The sequence below is a fragment of the Podarcis vaucheri genome (assembly GCF_965113315.1).
Source record: "Podarcis vaucheri genome assembly, chromosome: 2".
Lineage (NCBI taxonomy): Eukaryota > Metazoa > Chordata > Lepidosauria > Squamata > Lacertidae > Podarcis > Podarcis vaucheri.
In genome coordinates, this window is record NC_138760.1 from 88645849 (window position 1) to 88668673 (window position 22825).

General features: G+C 43.2%; 2 protein-coding genes across 4 annotated transcripts in view; both read left to right on the top strand.

Annotated features, from left to right (window-relative positions):
- Nucleotides 1-15364, top strand: part of FLNB (filamin B) — an 83117-nt gene extending 67753 nt beyond the window's left edge. For all 3 annotated transcript variants that reach the window (XM_082210910.1, XM_082210911.1, XM_082210912.1), the window contains 13 exons: nt 735-908; nt 1381-1539; nt 2176-2379; nt 2802-2954; nt 3653-3775; nt 6184-6450; nt 6681-6818; nt 6911-7026; nt 9514-9646; nt 10872-11048; nt 12333-12551; nt 12752-12955; nt 13713-15364. In XM_082210910.1, coding sequence (XP_082067036.1) covers nt 735-908; nt 1381-1539; nt 2176-2379; nt 2802-2954; nt 3653-3775; nt 6184-6450; nt 6681-6818; nt 6911-7026; nt 9514-9646; nt 10872-11048; nt 12333-12551; nt 12752-12955; nt 13713-13900 — 2255 coding nt within the window. In that variant the 3' untranslated portion in view covers nt 13901-15364. The remainder of the gene's footprint in view (nt 1-734; nt 909-1380; nt 1540-2175; nt 2380-2801; nt 2955-3652; nt 3776-6183; nt 6451-6680; nt 6819-6910; nt 7027-9513; nt 9647-10871; nt 11049-12332; nt 12552-12751; nt 12956-13712) is intronic.
- A 2294-nt stretch (nt 15365-17658) lies between these two features.
- Nucleotides 17659-22347, top strand: LOC309526753 (protein SPMIP1). Its single transcript, XM_082212968.1, has 2 exons — nt 17659-18261; nt 20285-22347. The coding sequence occupies exons 1-2, from the start codon at nt 17802-17804 to the stop codon at nt 20401-20403; spliced, it is 579 nt and encodes a 192-aa protein (XP_082069094.1). The 5' UTR covers nt 17659-17801; the 3' UTR covers nt 20404-22347.
- The last annotated feature ends 478 nt before the right edge of the window (nt 22348-22825 follow it).

Genomic DNA, 22825 nt, shown 5'->3' on the forward strand with positions numbered 1-22825 from the left:
CTGTCTGATTTTTGGTGGAATATTTAACTTCCATGTAAGCATGCCCCAAAATTTAAATCCCGAGGCGGATGCTATAATCAGACTTCATAGAGGTTGAATAGAAATAATTCATCATTTTCTTCATTTCCCCAGTAACTTTAGGGATCCATAAAATATACCAGTGCATGGTTCAACATAGCATCACTAACAGATTGTACTTCTGAAGCATTTTGCAGATTACATGATGTGTTACAACTGTCCCATCTAACATTATGGTGACCCTAATGATGGGTTAGGCTGAGAGCTACCCAAAGCCACGAAGTGAGCTTTATGGCTGAGCTTGGATGTGTACCTGCAAGTCCAAATACAATTCTGGACACTGAACCCTCCTTTAGGAGAAACGTAGATGTTTCTGTATAGAGCCATAGACTTGGGACACAGGGTCTTTCTGCCCTTGCAGTCCAACCGCTTGTTTGCAGCTGAAATTCAGAGCTGATTACAGTCAGTTTGACACAGACTTAATTCCCTTAATTCAAAGTTGCTTGCTTTCACTCCCCATAAAACATTTTTGAAACTTGTATATGACAAATGAGATCTTCAGAGGGCTAGCCATGATGCTCAGTTCAAGCAGGGCCCCCCACATCTGGAACTGAAACTTGGTTCTTAATTGAAGTTCACTGATTTTTATTTCAGACAATGTCTTGAAAAATGTAAGTTTGAGAATTCTTGTGGCACTTTTTTCTCCAACGTGACAGGTGGCTTGGACCTAGCAATTGAAGGTCCCTCCAAGGCAGAGATCAGTTGTATTGATAACAAGGATGGCACTTGCACCGTGACTTACTTGCCAACTCTTCCAGGAAACTACAGTATATTAGTCAAATACAATGACAAACACATCCCAGGAAGCCCATTCACTGCCAAAATCACAGGTACGAGGAGCACTTGAAACAGCTACGATGGGCCTAAAAGCTTTGTGTTTGCAGTCCATTGCATTTAGTATAAATGTACATAAAGAAAAGACTTGCCTTTAACACTCATACTCTACACAGACTGCAAACGGAGAACTGACAACTTGTTTTTAACCATGTGATGAAGTCATGTTGTGTTTAGCTGGCTTTTGCCCAGTAATTTAGTATGAACTGCAGAAACAAAAGGTTCCCTGCAATAACTTCTGAGCTGTCAAGTGTTGTCCAGTTACTGTCCACTAGAGTCCTGGTTTCGTGGAGCATAAATTTGCATTTGTAAGCAGCATGCATGTCTTCTGATTCTCATCGATGTTTTCTCTGTAAATTTAAGTGGAAAGGCATTTGGATGGTTTGCCCAGAATGTTAAGATCCAGTAATGTTAATATCTAGTGGTGTTTTAATCCAAAGTCCTAATGGGGAATTTTCCTTCTTAAAGATGACAATAGGAAGCAATCTCAAGTTAAACTGGGCTCTGCTGCTGACTTCCTGTTAGACATTAATGAGACTGATCTTAGCCTCTTGACAGCCAGTATTAAAGCCCCATCTGGCCGAGATGAACCTTGTCTTCTGAAAAGGCTACCCAATAACCACATTGGTAAGTCTTAATCACCTTCTAGGGAGGCTGGTGTATTGGTTGTGTGGTGCTGGCAGGGTGGTCTTGGGGAAGCTTGTGAGCCTGCGCCACAATTGGAAACGAATAATACTTTTAATTTGTGGGTAGAGTGGGATTTTGATGCCACAAATAATATTTAATGCCAGCTATCTTCCAGGGACGCGGGTGGCACTGTGGGTTAAACCACAGAGCCTAGGACTTGCCGATCAGAAGGTCGGTGGTTCGAATCCCCGTGATGGGGTGAGCTCCCGCTGCTCGGTTCCTTCTCCTGCCAACCTAGCAGTTCGAAAGCACGTCAAAGTGCAAGTAGATAAATAGGTACCGCTCCGGCGGGAAGGTAAACGGTGTTTCCATGCTCTGCTCTGGTTCGCCAGAAGCAGCTTAGTCATGCTGGCCACATGACCCGGAAGCTGTACGCCGGCTCCCTCGGCCAATAAAGCGAGATGAGCACCGCAACCCCAGAGTCGGCCACGACTGGACCTAATGGTCAGGGGTCCCTTTACCTTTACCTGTCTTCCAGTTCTGTATTGTGATTTGACAGTGTGTGTGGAGGGAGGGGGGCAAAAAGATAAAGTGGGAAGTTACAAATTTGTCTCGCTGCTAACCTCTGTCTGGCAGGTATCTCATTCATTCCACGGGAGGTGGGAGAGCACCTGGTCAGTATTATGAAGAATGGGAGCCATGTCCCCAACAGTCCGGTGTCCATTATGGTGGTCCAGTCTGAGATTGGTGATGCGAGCAGAGCAAGGGTTTCTGGACGTGGCTTAGTCGAAGGACGCACGTTTGAAATGTGTGACTTCATTGTAGATACAAGAGATGCAGGTCAGTACTGGGATTCCTGGGCTGCCAGAGGGTATTGAAGGGATGCCTGTGGGCCGCGGGTTGCCCACCTGTGATGTGGTTGATCTGTTGTTGTTCTGAGTCTCAGTTGTCCGACCATCACAGCAACTGAGCAGAGCAAAATTGTAAATTGTGGTTGCCATGATGTAGAACAGGTTTGTATGCTCTGTCAATTTGCTAATTTATATAGGTTAAAACTCACAGCTCTATACCACAAGCAGCATATCAAGCAAAATCCCATATGTGACCATGAGTTGAAACAGCTGGCTCACTTGTAATGGTTAATATACAATTGATATACTGCAAAAGACTGCAATCCATAAAGCCGTCCATCAAGATTTAGGCAGTGCTCATTGGAGCTCTTTACAACCGCTTGCACTCATCCCAGCTGCTTTCTTTTCTAGGTTATGGTGGGATATCGTTGGCAGTTGAAGGACCTAGCAAAGTAGATATCCAGACAGAAGATCTAGAGGATGGAACTTGCAGAGTTTCATACTTTCCAACTGTACCTGGTGTCTACATAGTATCTACTAAGTTTGCTGATGAGCACATCCCAGGTAAGAGAAAAGGAGCCTACGTAAGCGAGCCATTGCTGGTCCACTTCCCCATCAGCGCTGACCTCTTGTAATAAGTGCAGAGTCTATAGGACACTATCTAGGCTTCCCACCAGGGCTTTCATGTTCTGAAAATGCCTGAAGAAGCTTGACTGCTAAATTTTGGAAGGCAGGATAATAAACCTCTTGCGCACCTTGAAGGTGTTTTTGTTTGAGGGGTTGTCTCCTGCTGCAGTGTAACACTTATCTCTTCGTTACTCAAACTAGAATATTGGTTTGGTACAGGTGACTGTCAGCGTACATGGGGGTTGCATTCTAGGGTGTAGCTTGCAAAGCCAAAATCACATATAGTCAAAATACATTGGGGTCATAGGTGGGTGGGATTGCCAAAGCCTTTTTCTCCCTGGACACCTGCCCCGCCTTTAATTTGTTTAAAATTCGCAAAGCATGTAAAGCTGAATGTGTGTAAATAGCAAGTTAATCTGTGTAGGAAGATGGGGCTTCCTTGATGGTCATCACTGATAAGTCTCATGCTTAATGTGCTTAGTTAACAATGCAGTGGTCCAGCCTTCCTCCTGGGAAAGAATTCTAAGTGGAAATAACTATTAGTAGATGATATGTTACTTTATTGCCTGTGAAAGTCTTTATGCTTCCTGTACTGATAGATGGAACTCAATGTTGTTTGTCTCTACTAACTACAGGGAGCCCATTTACTGTGAAAATCAGTGGTGAAGGAAGGGTGAAGGAAAGCATTACACGTACTCGGCGGGCTCCTTCTGTGGCCACGGTTGGAAGCTTGTGTGATCTTAACTTAAAAATTCCAGGTAAGTTAGTTCTACTAATACATTTACTGTTTTGGAAACCATAAACCAATAAGTCATTGAATCTTCTGGGCATTCTTTGCAATCAGATTTAAAAATGGAATGTTATCCAACTAATCTGTTTCTTCTGTTATCCTGATCTTCTAGAGATCAGGGAAGCATTCTTATTTAGATTGGGGCTTTGCATGGTAGGACTCACACCCATTTCTTCCTAGGCCCCATGAAGCGGCAGTGGCATTTAAATTTTGCTTTCCAGCACATCACCCACTGACTCAGTTCTCATAACAAGTGACCTGGTTCACATGTAATGCTAAGCCAAACCTGGACTTAAGGTGAATGCACAGGCTATTCAAAATGATATCATTATTTTTGCCTCTTAGACCTTCTTCCTGCTGCTATTCTACCCGAGTCTAAGCCACAATTTGACTTAGCACATGGCTGAACCCAGATTTGTTTTATTAACCAAGGTTTTTTCCTGGTTTCACAGCTTATGGTTTGTCTAGAGGAAACAAACCATGAGCTTGAGTTTAGGCTACATGTTAAGCCAAACCATGGCTTAACTTACTGTAGCACAGCAGTACTCGATGAAGAACAATACGCCCAAAATTTCTGTTCTGGGAATTCATGCTATGTGTGAAGTACGGGTGTTAGGATGATCTCAGAAGGTTGTACTTGAGTCACTGTAATGCTTGAGTTACCTTCAGCCGTGTTTTTGGAAGGGTAGGAGCGCAGTTGCTGCTATAGAGATCTGTATCATGTGGATCTAACTGGGGGAGACACATAAAATAATTGGCTGGTTAAAGAATAACTGCTATCCTGCTCATAGAATGCACTAATATACAGAATATATTCAGCATGCCGCTTCAGTTTAATATGTATTCTGACGTCTGTTTCTGTCTCTTTCTCTGCTGCTCTAATCAATCTTGGTCTTCCTGTCTTCTGTTCCTTTCTTTCCCCCTATTGCCTTCTCATAGTTACATGGTTCCAAATGGCTATATGTCTGGAGAGATTGTCCCGTGTTTCACACCAGTTCATTCCCACTTTCCTGTGTGTTGAGCAGAAGGAAAACTGCCAGACTCAATTGAGGGAATCTTGGTGTCCTAGTTTCACAAAAAAATCAGCCAACATCAGACAACAATGTTTCCAATCAGTCCTTCTATGGGATCTACAGATGTATTACATACCTGGCTCCTTAGGGGTAGTGGGTACGTTGTAGTACTGAGGTTGTTCTATAACTGTATTACATACTTCAATAAAATTTGCTTTAAGGCGCAATGCATGGCAAGTAAGCAGCAAAAGTATTTGTTACGAAGACCTGTAACAAACCCTCAGTCAGTAATGGAGTTTGTGCCCCTCCAGATATTGTTGAATTCCAATTCCTACCAGTTCTCAGAATGGGTGATGTTCACTGCACTAAACCCAACTCTGTTCCCAAATAAAATTAGTTTCTTTCTTGCTTCCTTTCTCCTTTCCTTTCCTTTCCTTTCCTTTCTGAGAACTTCAAAGAACTTCAAAGCACAACCCCTCCTGGACATATTTGTCTGTAACTTGGTAGATTTGATCTGCTCTGTTGTGGGGGGAGTCTATTATGCCTGCAAATTCTGTCCTCTTCTGTCAACAGGAAAAGGTCGGGGTTTTTTTTACTTCCCAGTAGTTATTGGCATGGGGGATGAAGTGGACTTAAGTTGGGTGATTCAATTCTTGATTCATTTGTCAAGTGCTTCAGAAAGCGGCAGACTGCTTTCTGAATTGAGAGATTCTCTTGTTTGAGAGATTCTATAGCTTCAAAAATGGATGGTGGGGACTCAAAGAGCAATGTATTGATTTCTCATTACCAGCTGCAAGCTCTCTTAACTCTGCTTTCTGCAGTCTGGAGACACCATGACTTGCTTGTCAAGGGTGGTGGGTGACAAAATAATTGGATTTGTGAAGATTCTTGGTTTTTGAGCTGAACTGATAAGTATGTGCTCGTCCCTTATATATATCTGACACTCTGCATGCACAGGTGAATGCTTGGTATGCACTCACTTAATTGTCAGTTATGATTTGCTGGTTGCAGTTCTGGGAAGTTGAGTTCCATCAGGTTCCCAGCAAATGTCTGCAGGTAAAAATGTTTTGGTGTATGATCTGTAGATGAATGTGCACTCAAGGGCCACTTTGCATGTAATGTTTGAGGGCATTTCAAACATCTGAAAGCAGCTGCCTTTGGAACTTCCAATAGACCCCAAGAACCTCAGTTGTATAGTCAACTAAACTTGGTGACTGGGTTTCCTATGGGGAAGGTTTCAAAACAACTGAAATACTGGGGAGCTCTGCCCTCGTACACTGGGCATTGTGTGACAGAGTAAGATGTTTAGAAACCGGATCTACCTGCTCCCCATTAATGGTCAGCTCCTTTCCCTTTTTTTTAGAAATCGACATTGGTGACATGTCAGCTCGGGTTACTAGTCCATCTGGGAGAATGACAGATGCAGAAATAGTAGAGCATGATAAAAACACATACTGTGTCCGCTTTGTACCACAAGAAATGGGGGTCCATAATGTTGATGTGAAATACAGAGGACAGCATGTGCCAGGCAGTCCATTCCAGTTTACCGTTGGGCCGCTTGGTGAAGGAGGGGCCAATAAGGTTAGAGCTGGCGGTCCAGGACTTGAAAGAGCAGAGGCAGGCATCCCAGGTAAGACCTTCACTAAATTTCATCTGAATACATGGGCATGGGTCTAAGGGCCTTGCAGTGAGAGGGGACTATAGCTGTAATCTTGGAACAGGGTGCTTACACCTTGTAACACTAGAGCACATTTCTGGAAGCCTAGTGACCCTGCCTTGTGTTGCAGAGCCCCATATCACAAAGGGATTGGAGGGTCACTTGCCTGCTTCTAATTCCTGCATGGTTGTTGTTGTTAACAGCTGAGTTCAGCATCTGGACAAGGGAAGCTGGAGCTGGAGGTCTTTCCATTGCAGTAGAAGGACCAAGTAAGGCAGAAATTGCTTTTGAAGACCATAAAGATGGATCGTGTGGTGTATTATACACTGCTCAAGAGCCTGGTATGGATATCTTAAGCATTAGCAAGTTGAAATGAAGCAAAACACCACAAAAACAATTCCTCCTTGCTTAGCAAAGTTCTTATTTCTTCCAGGTAACTACGAGGTGTCCATCAAATTCAACGATGAGCATATTCCGGAAAGCCCTTACCTGGTTCCTGTGATTGCTCCTTCCGATGATGCTCGTAGGCTCACTGTTATGAGCCTTCAGGTGAGACATAAGGAAGCATCTCCCATAGCCTACCACAAGCTGATACCATCCTTGTGCTCAAGCTCCTTAAAATTATTACTTGCTCACTAGCTACACTTCTTCAGAGGAAATCCCTTGGCAAGCATGTAGGCCTTCCAAGTTAGGAAACAGCATCTGAAAAGGGGTGACTCTTTCCTAGTACTATTCAGCTAAGGAACAACTATGGCCTCCATTCTCCCCGCACAGTGGCACTAAGCAGTTCTATAAACCTTGCTGTTAATTTTCTCACAAGGTTTGTCTGTGTGACAGCGTTCAGCAATGAAGCAATGCTAAGTGGGGTAAGTTGGCTTGCATGATGGCATGCTGACAAGGCAGTTAGGCTAACATGCAACATTTCTGCTTGGCGTATGCTCCCAGAATGCACATGGTTGAACAAATGAGGCTCTGGGGTGAGCACAGAGCAGTAATTCACACATGTGCAGATGTTGCAAAACCACAAGCTTGTACTTTAAAGGATTCTTAAACAGCAGCCAAAGTCTGAGTGGATTCCAGACTTCTAGTGGCTTGAGTTTGTACATAGTCCTGACTTTTTCGTGGTGTGCATCTAGCAACATTTTTAAGTGACTGTCTTTAATCTAAAATAAGAAGCCTGGAAGTTTCAGATTGAGCGTCATGCAGCCCATGATGTGTAGATTTGCTGCAGCTTGAGGCAGCAGTATTGGTTAAATTGCACTGCTTTTCAGAACTATGGTTTTATAGACTGACATTTGGTGTAACTTTCTAGCCAGAGCTGAACTTTAAAACAAGGAGTTACAAGGACGGTAATTAGCTGCTGTGGTACTGATGTTTTTCTTGTGTTTCATTTAAAGACTCTTGACAGAATGTGTGGTGTCAGCTGACTTAAACCCTGAAGAGGGAAATACAACTGATATTATTATTATTTTTTTGGGGGGGGAGGAGTAATCTTTTTACAAAAGATTCTTTTGGCACTCCATAAAAAACTTCCTTGGTGTATTTTAGCTGCCTGTTTCAGTTTATTTCTCTCTTGAGGATAAAACTGTTAAGTTGACATTAAGGTAAGCTCTGCACTGAAAGCAAAAGCGCAGCATTCCAGCGACCCTCCCCCCCGATGGAACTTCAATTTTCCAGTGGCTGGGGGCGGGAATCACACATGCATAACACCAGGAGAATGTTTTTTTTGTATGCGTGGTGACCGCTACTGGGGAGCAGGTGTGCATTGATATATACTTTTGGTCCCACCTTTGCTGGCATGTTAACAGAAATCTCCAAAACGTTGTATTTGTTGGCATGGGGTGGAACATGCTTTGCTTAATCAGAAAGCTCCAGGCTTAATTGTCGGTGCAATATGGAAATTTGTTTTTGGCAGCATATTAATGAGTTAGCTACACAATTAGGAAAAGAGATTTCAAGTGATTTTGGGAGTATGGCAAAGCAAATTCAGCCCAGACAACCATAAAGATTTGGGCAGCGCAAGCATTTTGTTTTAAAGCTAATGCATTTGATGATTTTGGGGCTGGCATCCTACATTTGTAGCAAAATGATGACCTTGCATACTTATAGTCAGACCAGAAAAAAGTGTGTGGGTAGACAAACTTAACCAAGCCCACACTTTGGGAATGCATTGTACTGCTGTTGAGGAATATAATTATTTGTTAATAATAAATAATAATAATATAATTTTATTTATACCCTGCTCTCCCTGGCCAGAACCGGGATCAGGGCGGCTAACACCAATCAAAATTACAATAAAACATAATGGGGGGGGGACAGTTAATTAAAATACGGGTTAAAATACCATTTAAAATGCTGCCTCATTTTAGTAGTAGCCCATAAATCAAAACTATAAGGGGAGGGACACATAAGGGTCAGACTGAGTCCAAACCAAAGGCCAGGCGGAACAGCTCTGTCTTGCAGGCCCTGCGGAAAGATGTCAAGTCCCGCAGGGCTCTAGTCTCTTGTGACAGAGCGTTCCACCAAGTCGGGGCCAGTACTGAAAAGGCCCTGGCCCAAGTTGAGACCAATCTAACCACCTTGCAGCTCAGGACCTCTAAAGTGTTGTTATTTGTGGACCTTAAGGTCCTCTGCGGGGCATACCAGGAGAAAAGATCGCATCACTTAGTGGTATCTGGAACCCTCAGAACTAGGAAGTTAAAAATAAAAAATATTCCTAGTTTTAAGACATGAGAATACCCAGTTGAGAAGAGCATAACATATAGCAGGGTTAGGGGTGCTTGTGTCCTTGTCAGACACATTTTTGTAAATAGTGAGACTGATAACGTTTTTCCACGGCCATAACTTCTGTGATGCAATAACTTTACATTTGCAAATGTGGTACAGGGCTACCACGTGTCAAATATTGGTTCTGTGTTAGACAAAATATGCAAAGCTGCTGCTATATTTCGGAGACAGTAAAGGACCGAACTGTTATATATTCCTTGCAAGCCAAATGTCAATATGTATGTGAGGATCTTACTATTGCGTTGTTAGGAGTCTGGGTTGAAGGTTAACCAGCCAGCATCCTTCGCTATAAGGCTTAACGGGGCAAAGGGCAAGATTGACGCTAAAGTGCATAGCCCAATTGGAGCTGTAGAAGAATGCCATGTTTCTGAACTGGAGCAAGGTAAGGATGTGTCGTAAACTTGGTACTCAAAACTGCTTTAAATATGTAAACAGTCAAAATGGTTGTAAGAATTAAACAGGAGGTGGCCATTTCAGTTCATGCCAGTATAGAAACATGTTCAACAGTGCTTGGATGCTTATTGTACAAAGGACTGTGTTCCACAAAGGAGTTTAGTACTACTTCCTTGGTGGTAAAAGGAAAAAAGGAAGTACTGAACAAAATACTTCCGCATAACCCATTTTAAGGCTAATTGGCATGTGCACTTTACCACAACCCCAGTTGTTGTTTGTTTGTGCAGAGAGGAAGTCCTCCTGTGAACAGAGGTGTGCATGAGGTTGCAAGTGCTAATAGCTCAGTTGAATGGCTGCATGTGCATCTTTCTGCATAGTAGAGAGATTGCTTCACAACTTTTAGCCGAATTGTGGACCAAGGAAAAGTTATAATCCTACATAGGGCAGGTACATGTAGATCAGGCTTCCTCAGCCTCGGCCCTCCAGATGTTTTGAGACTACAGTTCCCATCATCCTTGACCACTGGTCCTGTTAGCTAGGGATCATGGGAGTTGTAGGCCAAAAAACATCTGGAGGGCCGAGGTTGAGAAAGCCTGCTGTAGATATTCCAACTCTAGCTACCTGAAATGGCTCCTGTCTTTCCATCCTGCCCTATACATTTTCGTTAACTCTTTCTCCCTTCATCCTTCACTTTTGAAAATACACAGCATACCCGTAGGCTGATTCCAACAGGGTCTCATCTGATGCTGGTGCCAATTTGTTTAAATTGGCCTTACATTTTTGATAGCCATTTCTAGCTACTTTTAACCATGCAGATCTACCATTCTAGTATTCTATGTTTCCCAGACAGTTTTCAGACTAGCCACTGATGAAAAGGAACAAGCTATACTCAATTGTGCTATAATTATAATATTTGCTGTAGAATAAAGAATTGCAGTTTTCTACCAGTGCAAGCGGATAACCATTTTGCAGCATGCTGGTGGTTAAAGCAATAAGAACGGATTTTAAAGTGACAGCTCCAACTCCTGTGCATGTTCTCCACATGAGGATTGCATTTCACAGGCTTTGCTTCTCCTCAGGCATGTTCCATGTGCCACCTTCCCATGGCCCAGGCATGGCAGTCATAGAAATAGTTTTAGATGCTGTGTGCTCTGCTTTTTAACATCAAGTTCTCAACCTACATTTATGATGATTTGCCTGTATATGTATTGCAGATAAATACGCTGTTCGGTTCATCCCTCGTGAAAACGGCATTCATTCTATTGATGTGAAGTTCAACGGTAGCCATGTGGTAGGCAGTCCTTTTAAAGTTAGAGTCGGTGAACCAGGTCAAGCAGATAGCCCAGCTCTTGTCACCGCCTACGGGCCAGGCCTTGAGAGTGGCGTAACAGGTGAGAGGTTTCCTCTTTCTGCGTTAGAATTCTGAAAAATAGGGTGGTCTTGACCCAGAGATTGCCTTTGTCTCATTAGCTAACACTCTTCTCTCCGATGTGCACAGTAGGGCTATACCTTTCATAGGCTCAGCCAATATGTTTCAAAATGGGTGGTGGTCTCGGTTCATTTCAGTTAAACAGGGAAAAGCTAATATTCAAGAAAATGCAGAAATGGATGCTGAACTGATTTGAACAATTCAGTTTAGCAGTTTATCACACCGTCGCATCTTTCCTGACCATTGGTCATGTTGGCTGGGGTTGTCGGGAGTTCCACAACATCAGTTGGGGGGGGGGACACACAGGCTCTCCATCTCTGGCCTGTGTAGTTTTCAGTGGGTCACATGGGAGTAGTGCCTGTTTATATCTCCTGAGGCCCTTGAAGGGAGAAATTAAGTGAAATTCGATAGACGAGTTCGATGAAATTCGACAGAGGAGTACCAGTAACATACCCATTCGGCAGCGTTGATGCTTAACATTTTGGGTTGGGTCCTTGCTATTGATCAAGCCGTAATGGATTCCACACAGCCAAACATTACTTACTGATGGTCTGGCTGCACTTAGGACTCAGCTATACAACTGCAAATAAAACATTTTAAGTGTAACACTAGATGGTAATGGTGACCCTTTTGGAAAATTAAATGTATTTTAAAAAACGCTTTAAAGGAAAGCATTTTCAGAACGTTTTATATGCGTGTAGATTCCACCTTAGAAGAAGCATTCATCAGGGTTTTGTTTTGCTTTTTGCTTGTCTTCGCACACTTGCCCAGGCATCCCCAACCTTTGGCCCTCCAAGTGTTTTGGACTACAATTCCCATCATCCCTGACCACTGGTCCTGTTAGCTAGGGATCATGGGAGTTGTAGGCCAAAACATCTGGAGGGCCGCAGGTTGGGGGTACCTGCACTTGCCTGTGCAGCAGCATGGGAAAGTGTGAAATTTGTGATCGCAAGGCATCAAAGAAAGGGCTGCTTTTATTAGGAGGTGGGACAAGTTTTTTCTAAATCTTTTGGAGTATTTGCTTTTTTGATGGATTAGTGGTCGTGACTCACTTTGGGTATTTCTTGAGAAAGTGGTCTTTTTATTATTATTAAAAATAATACACAATTTGCAATGGCAGATTGTTGCAGGATGGGAGGCTGTATCCATGACATATACTTGGCAAACAAGATTGCTGCATGAAAGTGTGACGTGACAAATGGTTAGTCTTGGAACCCATGCTTCCTATTTCTCCTTTGCTTTCCAGGGTTACAATCGGCATTTACCATAGACACCACCAAAGCAGGCCCTGGAACCCTTGCTGTTACAATCGAGGGGCCGTCAAAGGTGAAAATGGATTGTCAAGAAGCTCTGGAGGGCTACCATGTAATGTACACACCTATGGCCCCAGGGAACTACTTAATTGGAATTAAATACGGAGGGCCCAATCACATAGCCGGCAGCCCTTTCAAAGCAAAAGTGACAGGTAAGACTTATGAGCCAGTATTACCTACCTGGTTGTGTTCTCAGCGGGAGGGTGGGTGCAGAGAGATGGACTTTCCCAAGGTGGCACAGTGTCTTTGACTTGACTGGCATCTAGTTGACGGTAGCCATTGAGCTCTTTCACTTAGCAGCAGGGGTACTGCCACACTGTTTAAACTGTGCTCTGGTTATCTTGCTCTGTAGGCCAGCGGCTGGTTAGCCCAGGTGTGTCCAATGAAACATCCTCCATCATGGTGGAATCTGTGACCAGGTCAACAACGGATACCTGCTATAGTGCCATTCCCAGATCGTCATCTGATGCAAGCAGAGTGATCTCCACGGGAGCAGGGCTCTCTAGAGCTTTCGTGGGCCAGAAAAACACATTTTCTGTCGACTGCAGCAAAGCTGGTAACTTCCTTTTTAAAATAAATAAATAAATGTGGGTTTCTATTACTGGTCCAGTGACCAAAGACCTGAGCTTCTCCACCTTCTAAGTGTCCACTAAATCTTTAGTGCTGCTTTCACCCCAGAGAAAAGTATTCAGTTGCCATTGGCAGTGGAATGTTGGATCTCCCGCCGCTTTACAAAGCATTTAAGAGCATCTAAAGCAGGCTTTCCCAAACTTGAGTCTCCCGTCTGTTTTTGGACTACAACTCCCATCTTCCCTAGCTAGCAGGTCAGGGACGGTGGGATTTGTAGTCCAAAAACAGCTGGAGAGGCAAGTTTGGGAAAGCCTGATCTAAAGATGAACTGCTAAGAAAAGAACTAGAATTCTTTGTCTTGCACAGGAGTCAGCAAGGTTTACTTGATAATTTTTGCCCAGTGCTTTTTCTCTGCAGAAATACCTTGCCCTGCAAATAGCATTATCCTCCATGAGCAGCATGCTGTTAAAGACTACTGACCGTAATGGCTGTGTTCCACTGTGGGAGGCAGTATGTCTCTGGACCCAAGTATGGGACTCTCAAATGGGGACAGTGCTGTGAATTCAGATTCTGCATCCCAACTTCCCATAGGCACCTGTTTGGCAAAAACAGGGCGCTGGATTAAGTGAGCCTTTGGACTGATCTAGCAAGGCTCTTAACTTTGCGTCTGATTGGTAAAGTAAAGCTTGATTGGAGCTGTTTGAATTTGGGGTGTGGTAGTAATGCTCTTCATTCTGCCTTAGGTTCAAATATGTTGTTAGTTGGTGTCCATGGACCTACAACTCCTTGTGAAGAAGTATCTGTGAAACACCTTGGGAACCAACAGTACGGTGTAAAGTACGTCGTCAAGGAGAAGGGTGACTATATTCTAGCTGTGAAGTGGGGTGAAGAACACATTCCTGGAAGCCCCTTCCACGTTACAGTTCCCTAAGTTCGTATTGTTTCAAAACATTCAGCTCTGTTCAAGTGAAATCCGAACAATTCAGTACTGTGAGCATTCCTGTGAGAAATAGAGTATACCTTCATGTATACAGAACACATTTTTTAATGCACCCCCAACTTAAATTCTGCAACTTTTTAAAAGTGTTCTATTTGTCTTAAGCGTCCCTCCTATACAAATGTAAACCAATGTACCTTTCGGATCGATATGCAATCATGTAACAAGGTCACTATCCTTTTTGTGGATTTTAGAATTTACATGTTAAACTGGAATTTGTGTTTGATAATTGGGTAGCTTAAACTACTGACTTTTGATGGACATTTTTTAGACTGGAAACTTTTTAAATTTAGCTGTAGAAAATCACTTTGGCTATTGCCAGTTAAAGTTCTTCTGTAAAGAAAATGAGGTAAAACTGGTACTTACTGTGCCTTTTGTATACTTGATTTTTTTTTTAAAAAAACGTAACATTGAAAACTCTCAAGCGTTACAGCTAAACACTAAAACACCATAACAGAAAGCTTGGCTGTTTACATTAGCAGAAAATGAAAACTGCAAGGGGTATCAAACTGTTCCTGGAAGTCTTTGCCTCTTTTGCTGTGTACAGTTACGATGCTAGCTTACTTTAACCATGATTGTTGTGATTGACAGGATGCCAAATCAGCTGATATTCTGCCACAGGTGCATTTTGCTGACACACAGTAGGTGCAACATGCAGGAACTCAGTTTCTCCCAAGCTTGTTTCTGCACTCAGTGTAAAATTCATGCTTGTGCAACTCACACGTTGGCTATGCTAGAAAGACGTTTATCTCCAGCACACGAGGCTCTTAGTTGAGTAACAAAAAGTAGCTTCTGACTTGCTCATCGTGTCCCTGATCATGATGATGTGAAAACTAGCCTAGTCAGCCAGTCAATATTAAGTGTACCTCTGAATGTTTCTGCTAATGGTGCGAGTTTATTGAGCCTGTTCATGCACAAAGTGTTTATCCCCTTCATTGTTTTGGGATAAGGGAATGAGCACATGGCCGTTCCAGATTTCAAAAGACATTCCAGGTATGCAACTAATGGTTACTACAAAACTCCTGTGGCTTTTAGCAGATTCTCTCTTTCTCAAAGAGCTTTAAATGTGCCTAATGGAAGAAGAGACTTGATGGAAATTTGTTCCCTCTGTTTAGAGAAAGATTTCTACTTGGTCAGCTTTATTTTTGTAGTAGTATATCAGTGCACTAAGTCCGAGCACAGATTCTTGGAGGTGGAGCTAGAGTAACAAGACATCCCTTTTTCTTTTCTTTTTTTACTGTGCTGTGTGCCTTAATGTGAAATGCTCACTACATTGTAAACTATAAGGAAAAGCAGAATAAACTGGAATAATTGCAAGATTGTAATATTGTATCCCATAACTTATTAAAAACCATGAATGTTGGCTTCATGAAATAAAATGTGCATGTTAAAAACAAACTCAGGTGGGCTGCTAAGTATTTTTTTTTTTTTTGGTTTTGCCATGACTCATGTCTGTCTAAATGGACTAACTTGTATCATACCGGCATCAAATGTCATTCCTGCTGGTGGTCGAAATAGCATAAGGCAACAAAGTGCCTTACAATAGTACGGAGATCTTGAACATGGACCATAATTGGCAATGGTAAAAGCAGATGTGCTCTTTAGTTCATCATGCATGATTTTAAACACACAGGCTCCCTAGCTCTTAAGACTGTCTCTGTGGCTGAGTTAGGTATGCTCTGTCTTTTCCACAGATTTTTACACTAAATATTCTAGGTCTTGTGCTGTGAAAACAAGCTAGCCCTTGGTCAAGTATTTAGCTCTTAAGCCTCCTACTTGTTTGCATGGCTCTGCCCGAAGTCTACCCCAATCCCTAAAATCATTTGGTTCTTGCCATGCCATTGAAAGGCACTCTGAAGATCTGAATTTTGGGGAGGGGTTGTAGTTCAGTGGTAGAGTATACACTTTACATTCAGAGGAACCCAGGTTCAACTCCTGGCTTCTCCAGATAAAGACCACGTAGCAAATTATGTAAAATGTTTTTGTTTTTTTCCAGAGCTGCTGTCAGTTGACCGTAGCCAGCTTTCCCCTAACCCAGTGCCTTCCTGTTTTTTTGGACTACCAACTCATATGCACCCCATTTATCATGGCCAATGGTTGGGATGGTGGGAGCTGGTAATCCAAAACATTGGGAGGGCACCAGGTTGAAAAAGTCTGAGCTGTGTTGACATGGAAGCAGCTCATCAGCATTTTAGTCAGGAGTTTTTCCAACCTGCTCTGGAAATGCCAGGAATGGAACCCAGGATTTCTGCTTGCATAGAATGCACCCTTCTTCTGAGCTATGGGTGATGGACAGTGTATGTGGAATTTATCAGTCTTTGTAACTAGCGCTACCATCGAACCAGAAGTAATGGTTGCTGTTTTTGTTTTGTTTGCAATGTTCTTTTTTCGGTGCTAATATTCTCCCACTGTGGCCCTAGCTTAAAAGGGCTGTGCCATGTTTTCTAATAGATGTCAGATTCTCACATCTGTGGGCAGTTAATAGCTAGAGCAACGTACAAAAGCTTTCACTGTTTTCCATGTCACTCCTAGGCACACACCACAGTTTCAAAGTTCAGTGTTATGAATTTGTTCAGCATATTCTCTCTCCTCTTTATATTAGTTTACTCACTATGTACTCTTTGAAACTTGGGTGGAGGCCTGGCATTTGAATCTTATAATTTATGGCTTAACTCCAGAGGTCTAAAACTTTCCCATTTCTTTATGGGTGTGGTAGTTCTTGCATTGCGATGAAAGCATTAGAGGAGGAAACCAAATGGCTGGCATGGAGTTCATCTCTATACAGCTGCCTTACCCATCTCTCGGCTACAAATGCTTTTGATTCTGTTATTTTAAGATGCTTTGCTTTTAAAGGGCAACTGCTCAAATTAAGTCCACAGGGCAAGAAAGATAGAGGAAGTACCTTTGCATGCATTTTAATTTCCTCTCTGTAGCTGTGTGCTATATACATTTCTCTGAAAAAGATTTATCTCCCTACTGTGCTACCTTTCAGCTATCACTATGACGACTGCATTGTAAGGCAGGGGTCTTTTAAGAAGGTGTTTGAATTCTTTGTGTAACACACAGAGAGCCAGTCAAAACTTGCCTGCTTTGGGGCTGTATTACGCACCCAAACCCCAGGGTGGGTTTTGAGCAAGGGCACACAGCCAGTTTTGTGGTTTCAGAGAGAGAAATCACAGGCACCACATGGAATGGTAGCCAATCTAACTTTTTGTGGCTTCCGCTGAGTTTGGCTTTGATTTTCTTTGGGTTGAGTCCATGCAACTTAAAATCGGGGAAATGAAGATTGGCAAATCCCCTGCTTGCTTCTTGCACGACTTGCATTCAAGATGGGCTGCTAACTTCCAACCAAGTGTTTTTGTTAAATCACTATTTGTGTGTGTGCACACTCGTGTGTGTCTCAGGTGTAAATATTCTCTGTAGTCAGCAGAAGGGGGAGGAGGGCAAAGTTCTTTACTTTCAGTTTGATTTACGAGCTCAGCAGTTACAAAGCCCCAGCTAGGTTGTAAGGTAACTAATTCCACCTGTCGGGCAATTGTAGCTGCAAAGAAGCCCACCTAAGGTTTTCAACATTTCACCAAAAACAAACCCTTCCAACGCAGCTTTATGCCTTGTAGTCACCTAGTTGCAGGAGGTGTGTGTGTCAGAGAGAGAGAGAGAGAGAGAGAGAGAGAGAGAGAGAGAGCGCACACACACAGGCCTTGTTCAGAGGCTGTAATTTGAGAATAGCTTCACTGGCCCTTTTGTGTATGTTTCCTTGGACACCAGCGGCAGGAAGTAACATTTGCCGAGCACATGGTGGTCACCACACGGACTCTGCCATCTCTCTGGGGCCATGAGGGGCCTGCTGACCACGCGGGAGCAAGATGGCTGGAGGGAGCTTATTAACAAGGAGGCCTCCTGCAGGGTCAGCTGGAAGGCAAAATACGGGCACAAATACCCCAGGCGGGTGACTGACTATGGGGTCGCCGCCAAGAGGAAGTGTTTCTTGCCTGCCATCTGCCCTCCTGAGAAGAGTGCAAGCTCCCTCCGGTGTCAAGAAGTAATTGTGCAAAAAGAGGACAGGCGGCGCCTGTCGGGCAAGGAGGAGAAGCAGGAGGAGGAAGGGCCAAGCCTTCAGGGGCCTCTTCCCGAGATGAGGGTTCCCACACCACAGACAACTCAGCTGCTATACCAGGGCTTCTCCCATGAAGGCAAAGGGAGGCACCACTACCTCAAGCAGAGGAAGATGAAGAGCCCCGAGGAGAAATTCTGCTACCCAGTGCTGTCGTCGTGGGAATACGGCTGGCGCTTAGGTAAGAGTAATGAACCAGTAATGGCTATTGCATGGATCCCAGAGCACGAGAGGCATGCAGTAGGCTTAAGAGAATGCTTCACCAGTGACAAGAAATATTTCAAGTTGCTTCTGCCTCCCCTGCTTTAATTGTCTTTGTGAGGGGGAAATTATTAGGGTGGAATGCAGTGTAGCGCTGTCTGTTGTCCCTATGTAATCTCCCCTGCCATGACATGCTTAAATTTGTTGTAGGACTTCCCCTGATCTCTAGCAGATTTGGGAAGGCACAGGGCACTAACAGGATGTGTCCCTGACAGCTGTCTGTCTTTCCTTATGCACACATGCCGGCTCCTGAACAGTCTTAAGTATGGTGGCCCACTTACACATTGGCAAAAACCTGAGGAAATGTATCTCCTCAAAAGAGGCCAGAAATCAGCACAGTATTTAGCATAAGGTAATTTATATGTTTGCAAATTTGAAATTAATTAGTATAGGTCAAATGGGAAGACTGTGACCAGGTGGCCTGTGTGCCTGCAGTCCAGGTATCAATTGTTGATTGACAACTCCATTGACGTCTGTCTCCTTTGGAGCAGACTGTTCTTCAGTAGAGGACTGTCCTCTCTAAAGTAGGCTGCATGGTCACCCTTTTAAGCTTTGTTCAAAAACACTTTTTGAGGTGCAGGAGCTAAATTGTACCTTCCGCTTGCTCTAGTTGCCCTATGCCTGCCTTTCTATCTGTTACCACTTAGCAGCCTTCCTGTTTCATTCTGCATAAGCCCCCAGCAAACCACTGAATTGCGAGCTAAGCATTATTCGTGAGTCACGGTGACAGAAGCCAATCTAGTTCTGTATGCCAGAGTCTGAATAATGTTTCATTTGCTTACATGGTGACTTTGCACTGAGCGTAAGTGTTAAGAAGAAATAGAAAACAGTAAGAACTAAATAGAGTGAAGCTGGTGATGTTTGCCTGGGATAACACCACCTTTACAGGCCCCACTTCAGAGTCCAAATCCCCATGCAGTCATGAACCTTTGGTCAGGCACCATCTCTCTGCCTAACCTGCCTCATAGGATGGTTGCGAGGATAAAATGGAAGGAGGGGGAAGCCACATTTAAGCTCCTTGGAGGAAATGCCTGCCTGCCTGCCCCCTGAATGGTAGAAATTAGGCAGGTGAAGCTTTTAAGATAAAATGATGGGCAAGGGTGCACCTGCTGAATTTCTGTATAGTCTGCTGCTATTACAAGACAGGGAAAAAGTTTGCCATCATCTAAGCCAGGCATAGGCAAACTCTGCTCTCCAGATGTTTTGGGACTAAAACACCCATCATCCCTAGCTAACAGGACCAGTGGTCAGGGATGATGGGAGTTGTAGTCCCAAAAGATCTGGAGGGGCGAGTTTGCTTATGCCTGATCTAAGCATTTATATCTTTTATTAATAGTGGAACTAAGCTGCTGTTTTGTGCATTATTGTTTTATGGAGCAGAGTTTTGTTCAGTGGGAGCTATAAAGCATCGCAGCTCTTCAGATCTATCAGCCTCATTCCAAAAGACCCAAACAGGTTTTAGTGCTTTCTTCTTCAGTTAAGAGCACATATTGGCTTTAGCCAATTGTAAACGCAGGCAACTGAATGATAATCTTGGTCATTTGATAGCCCTTTTTAACCATTGTTGTCTTTTTAATTGTATATATTGCTTGTTTTATGTTGCTATGGCTGTTGGCTAATGCGAATAAAGTTTATCTATCTATCTACAGCATAGGCGGAACTACCTGAGCAGCCCCGGGAAGGCGATGTAGTCATCACAGCTACAGGTGGTGAACTCATGATGATTTGATGATTTGTATGGCAGTCAGTTAAATGCCTGGTGATGATTTCACCAAATCCAGGAAATGGATGACAGGTTTATACTGCTCCTTGCTTATCAGTTTACAAATTGTGACTGTTCTGTAAGGGAATCTGAAAATCACATCATGTGGCAGCTGGCATTCTGCTTTAGGTTATCTTAGGCATGCAATTTTTAATGCTCAATTACACATTTATTTTTCCAGGAGACGTGGTTAAGGACATGAGGACACCAATTCATGGCAAATCCCGAATTGTAAAGGATACTTTCTACTTCAAAAACGGAATCTTCTATCATCCATCAAAAACTGACAAGCTGTCATGAATATTGTTGCTAACTGACGTGTGGAAATGTTTGTGCAATGTTGCCTAGCATGGGTATTTGTTGTGGTATTGGATCAGACAACCCTCTATAATTACTTCCCTCCATAATTACTCCATCAGATTTAGAACTTGCTTCTAGCCTTCCTCTCCCTTTAGCATGTAGCTCTGCTTCTTGTGTGATTGATGCACAGCACCTATCATTCTGGCAGAGTAACTTACTGGGTTCTTTGTCAAGGATGTGTATATAACCTTGCATACATTTGGGACCAGAGTCTGATTTAGAGCCAATTAATTCGTATGGCTGTTGTGATGTTTCTTGTGATAGTTTCCTTTTGTGGTGACACCTTGAAAGAAGACCTGCCGTAGGCTGATTTTTTTAAAAAGCACCTATCACAGTTTATACTAAGATGAAGTTAGAGAACTGCTTTGAAATTCAAAAAGGGTGCAGGTCTGTAACAAAAACTTTTGTGACAAAGTATTCCCAGTTCTCCAGGTAGTGGATCTATGAAAGACCTTTGACTGAGGCCTTGGAGGGCAACTGGCAGTCAGAGTAAACAGTATAGGAGTAGATGGACCAAGTCTGCTCCATTAGTGATTGGGTACATTATCGTATTCTTCCCTGGAGGTTGTGTGAGCTGTTGTATTGGTTCTTAGTCATGGGGTGGAGTACCACAATGACTTTACTATTTTCACTCATGGGAGCGAACCCATCATTCACTTGTACAATAAAGGTAGACTATGAGGAATTTATAGCCGCAATTATGTGTATGTCAGACATGGGTATGCTGATCAGTCATGGAGACAACAAACTCATGGTGAGCAAAAATTCACAGGACACAGCCCTCGGAGATGGGCAGCTCTGTGGCTTTTGCTATTTTTCCTAGAGGTCTTCAGGCATGGATGTGACTGACTTGTGAGAGTACCCTGGTTTCTTTAGAAGATCATGCGAGAAAGCCATGTTTTGCTGTGTGTCATATCCATAGCAAAGCTCAGACTGAGCAGGAAATTGATCCATGAGCCAAGGTTGCTGCCTGCAGGGGACAGAGGCCCCCCAAGTGAGGTGAACCTGGGGCTACGAGAATTCCCTTGTTTTTCTAAGGGTTATTTTCAGATATGTGATTCCCCACTCCATAGAATAGTCATGACCGCCTCAGAATGCCCCTTGTTTCGAAAGCTTTTTGCTGACATGCCTCCACTGCTTCCAACTGCTGCGTTACAGCCAGGAGAGTGAACAAAAGCTCTGTTGTTACTCGCAGCTCGAACAAGCCTGGCTGAAAAACATGAGATTTAAAATTAAAATGGGGGTTTGTGTGGGTGCTCATGCTCATTTTAAGGGTGCATAAGGCAGGCATGCTTTTCAAGGTTGTCTCCACAGCTGTGACATACAAGTATTTTATATGAAAATTGAGATACCCGAAAAATTGAAGGTGCTCCCTGGAGCCAAGACAAACTGTGCTCCTGCAACTCACAGCTTGTGTTACCCTCATTCTGTATACACTCATACAATGGACTTTGTAACTTCAGCTACTCTCCTGATTTGATCCGGAACCAGGGTGGTGATAATTTTTCTTTCTTTCTTGGCTTTGTTTGCTTGAGAAGTCGAAGAGATCCAGTGACTCACTGCTCCACAGAGACCACTTGACTAGAACAAAATAGCATAAAACAAGAGAGCTGCAAAATAAATTTAGTGAATGGAACCATAAATTTATGTGTGCTAATGTATCTAAAAGGTGGCTCTTTTTCAAGTATATGTGAATAATTTCATAGTGTCTTATGTCTCACTTGACTGAAATTTGATAGTAACATGAAATATACTTTCAGTGTTGTGATTTACTACAGGAATGTTGTCTATGTGCAGGGAATAAGGGATGAAAATTTCAGTCCGTGTGTGATATATATTGCTGATATTTTATCTGCTCTCAGTAAAGCCACAACTTAGTCCTGCGATTCAGCTTATGCCAATCCATGGACTGAATAAGAGGCTGCGTCTAGACCAGGCACCCCCAAACTCGGCCCTCCAGCTGTTTTGGGACTACAATTCCCATCATCCCTAGCTAACAGGACCTGGTCCTGTTAGCTAGGGATGATGGGAATTGTAGTCCCAAAACAGCTGGAGGGCTGAGTTTGGGGATGCCTGGTCTAGACCAATACTTACCCCATTTCATTTTGGTTTTAGGCTTCACCATCTCTTTGCATTTCTCTGGACAGGGCTCAGGACAGATAGCAGTATGATAATTATTCTACACCCTCCCTGACTAGCAAATGACAATTTAATAAAAACATCTTCTGGAGATATGGATGTAGGAAGCTGCCTGAATTCAGATCACTGGTCCATCTAGCTGAGTATTCTCTGCACTGGATGGCAGCAGCTCTCCAGGTTTTCAGATACTACTTTTTTCTAGCTGTACCTGGAGTTGTCAGAG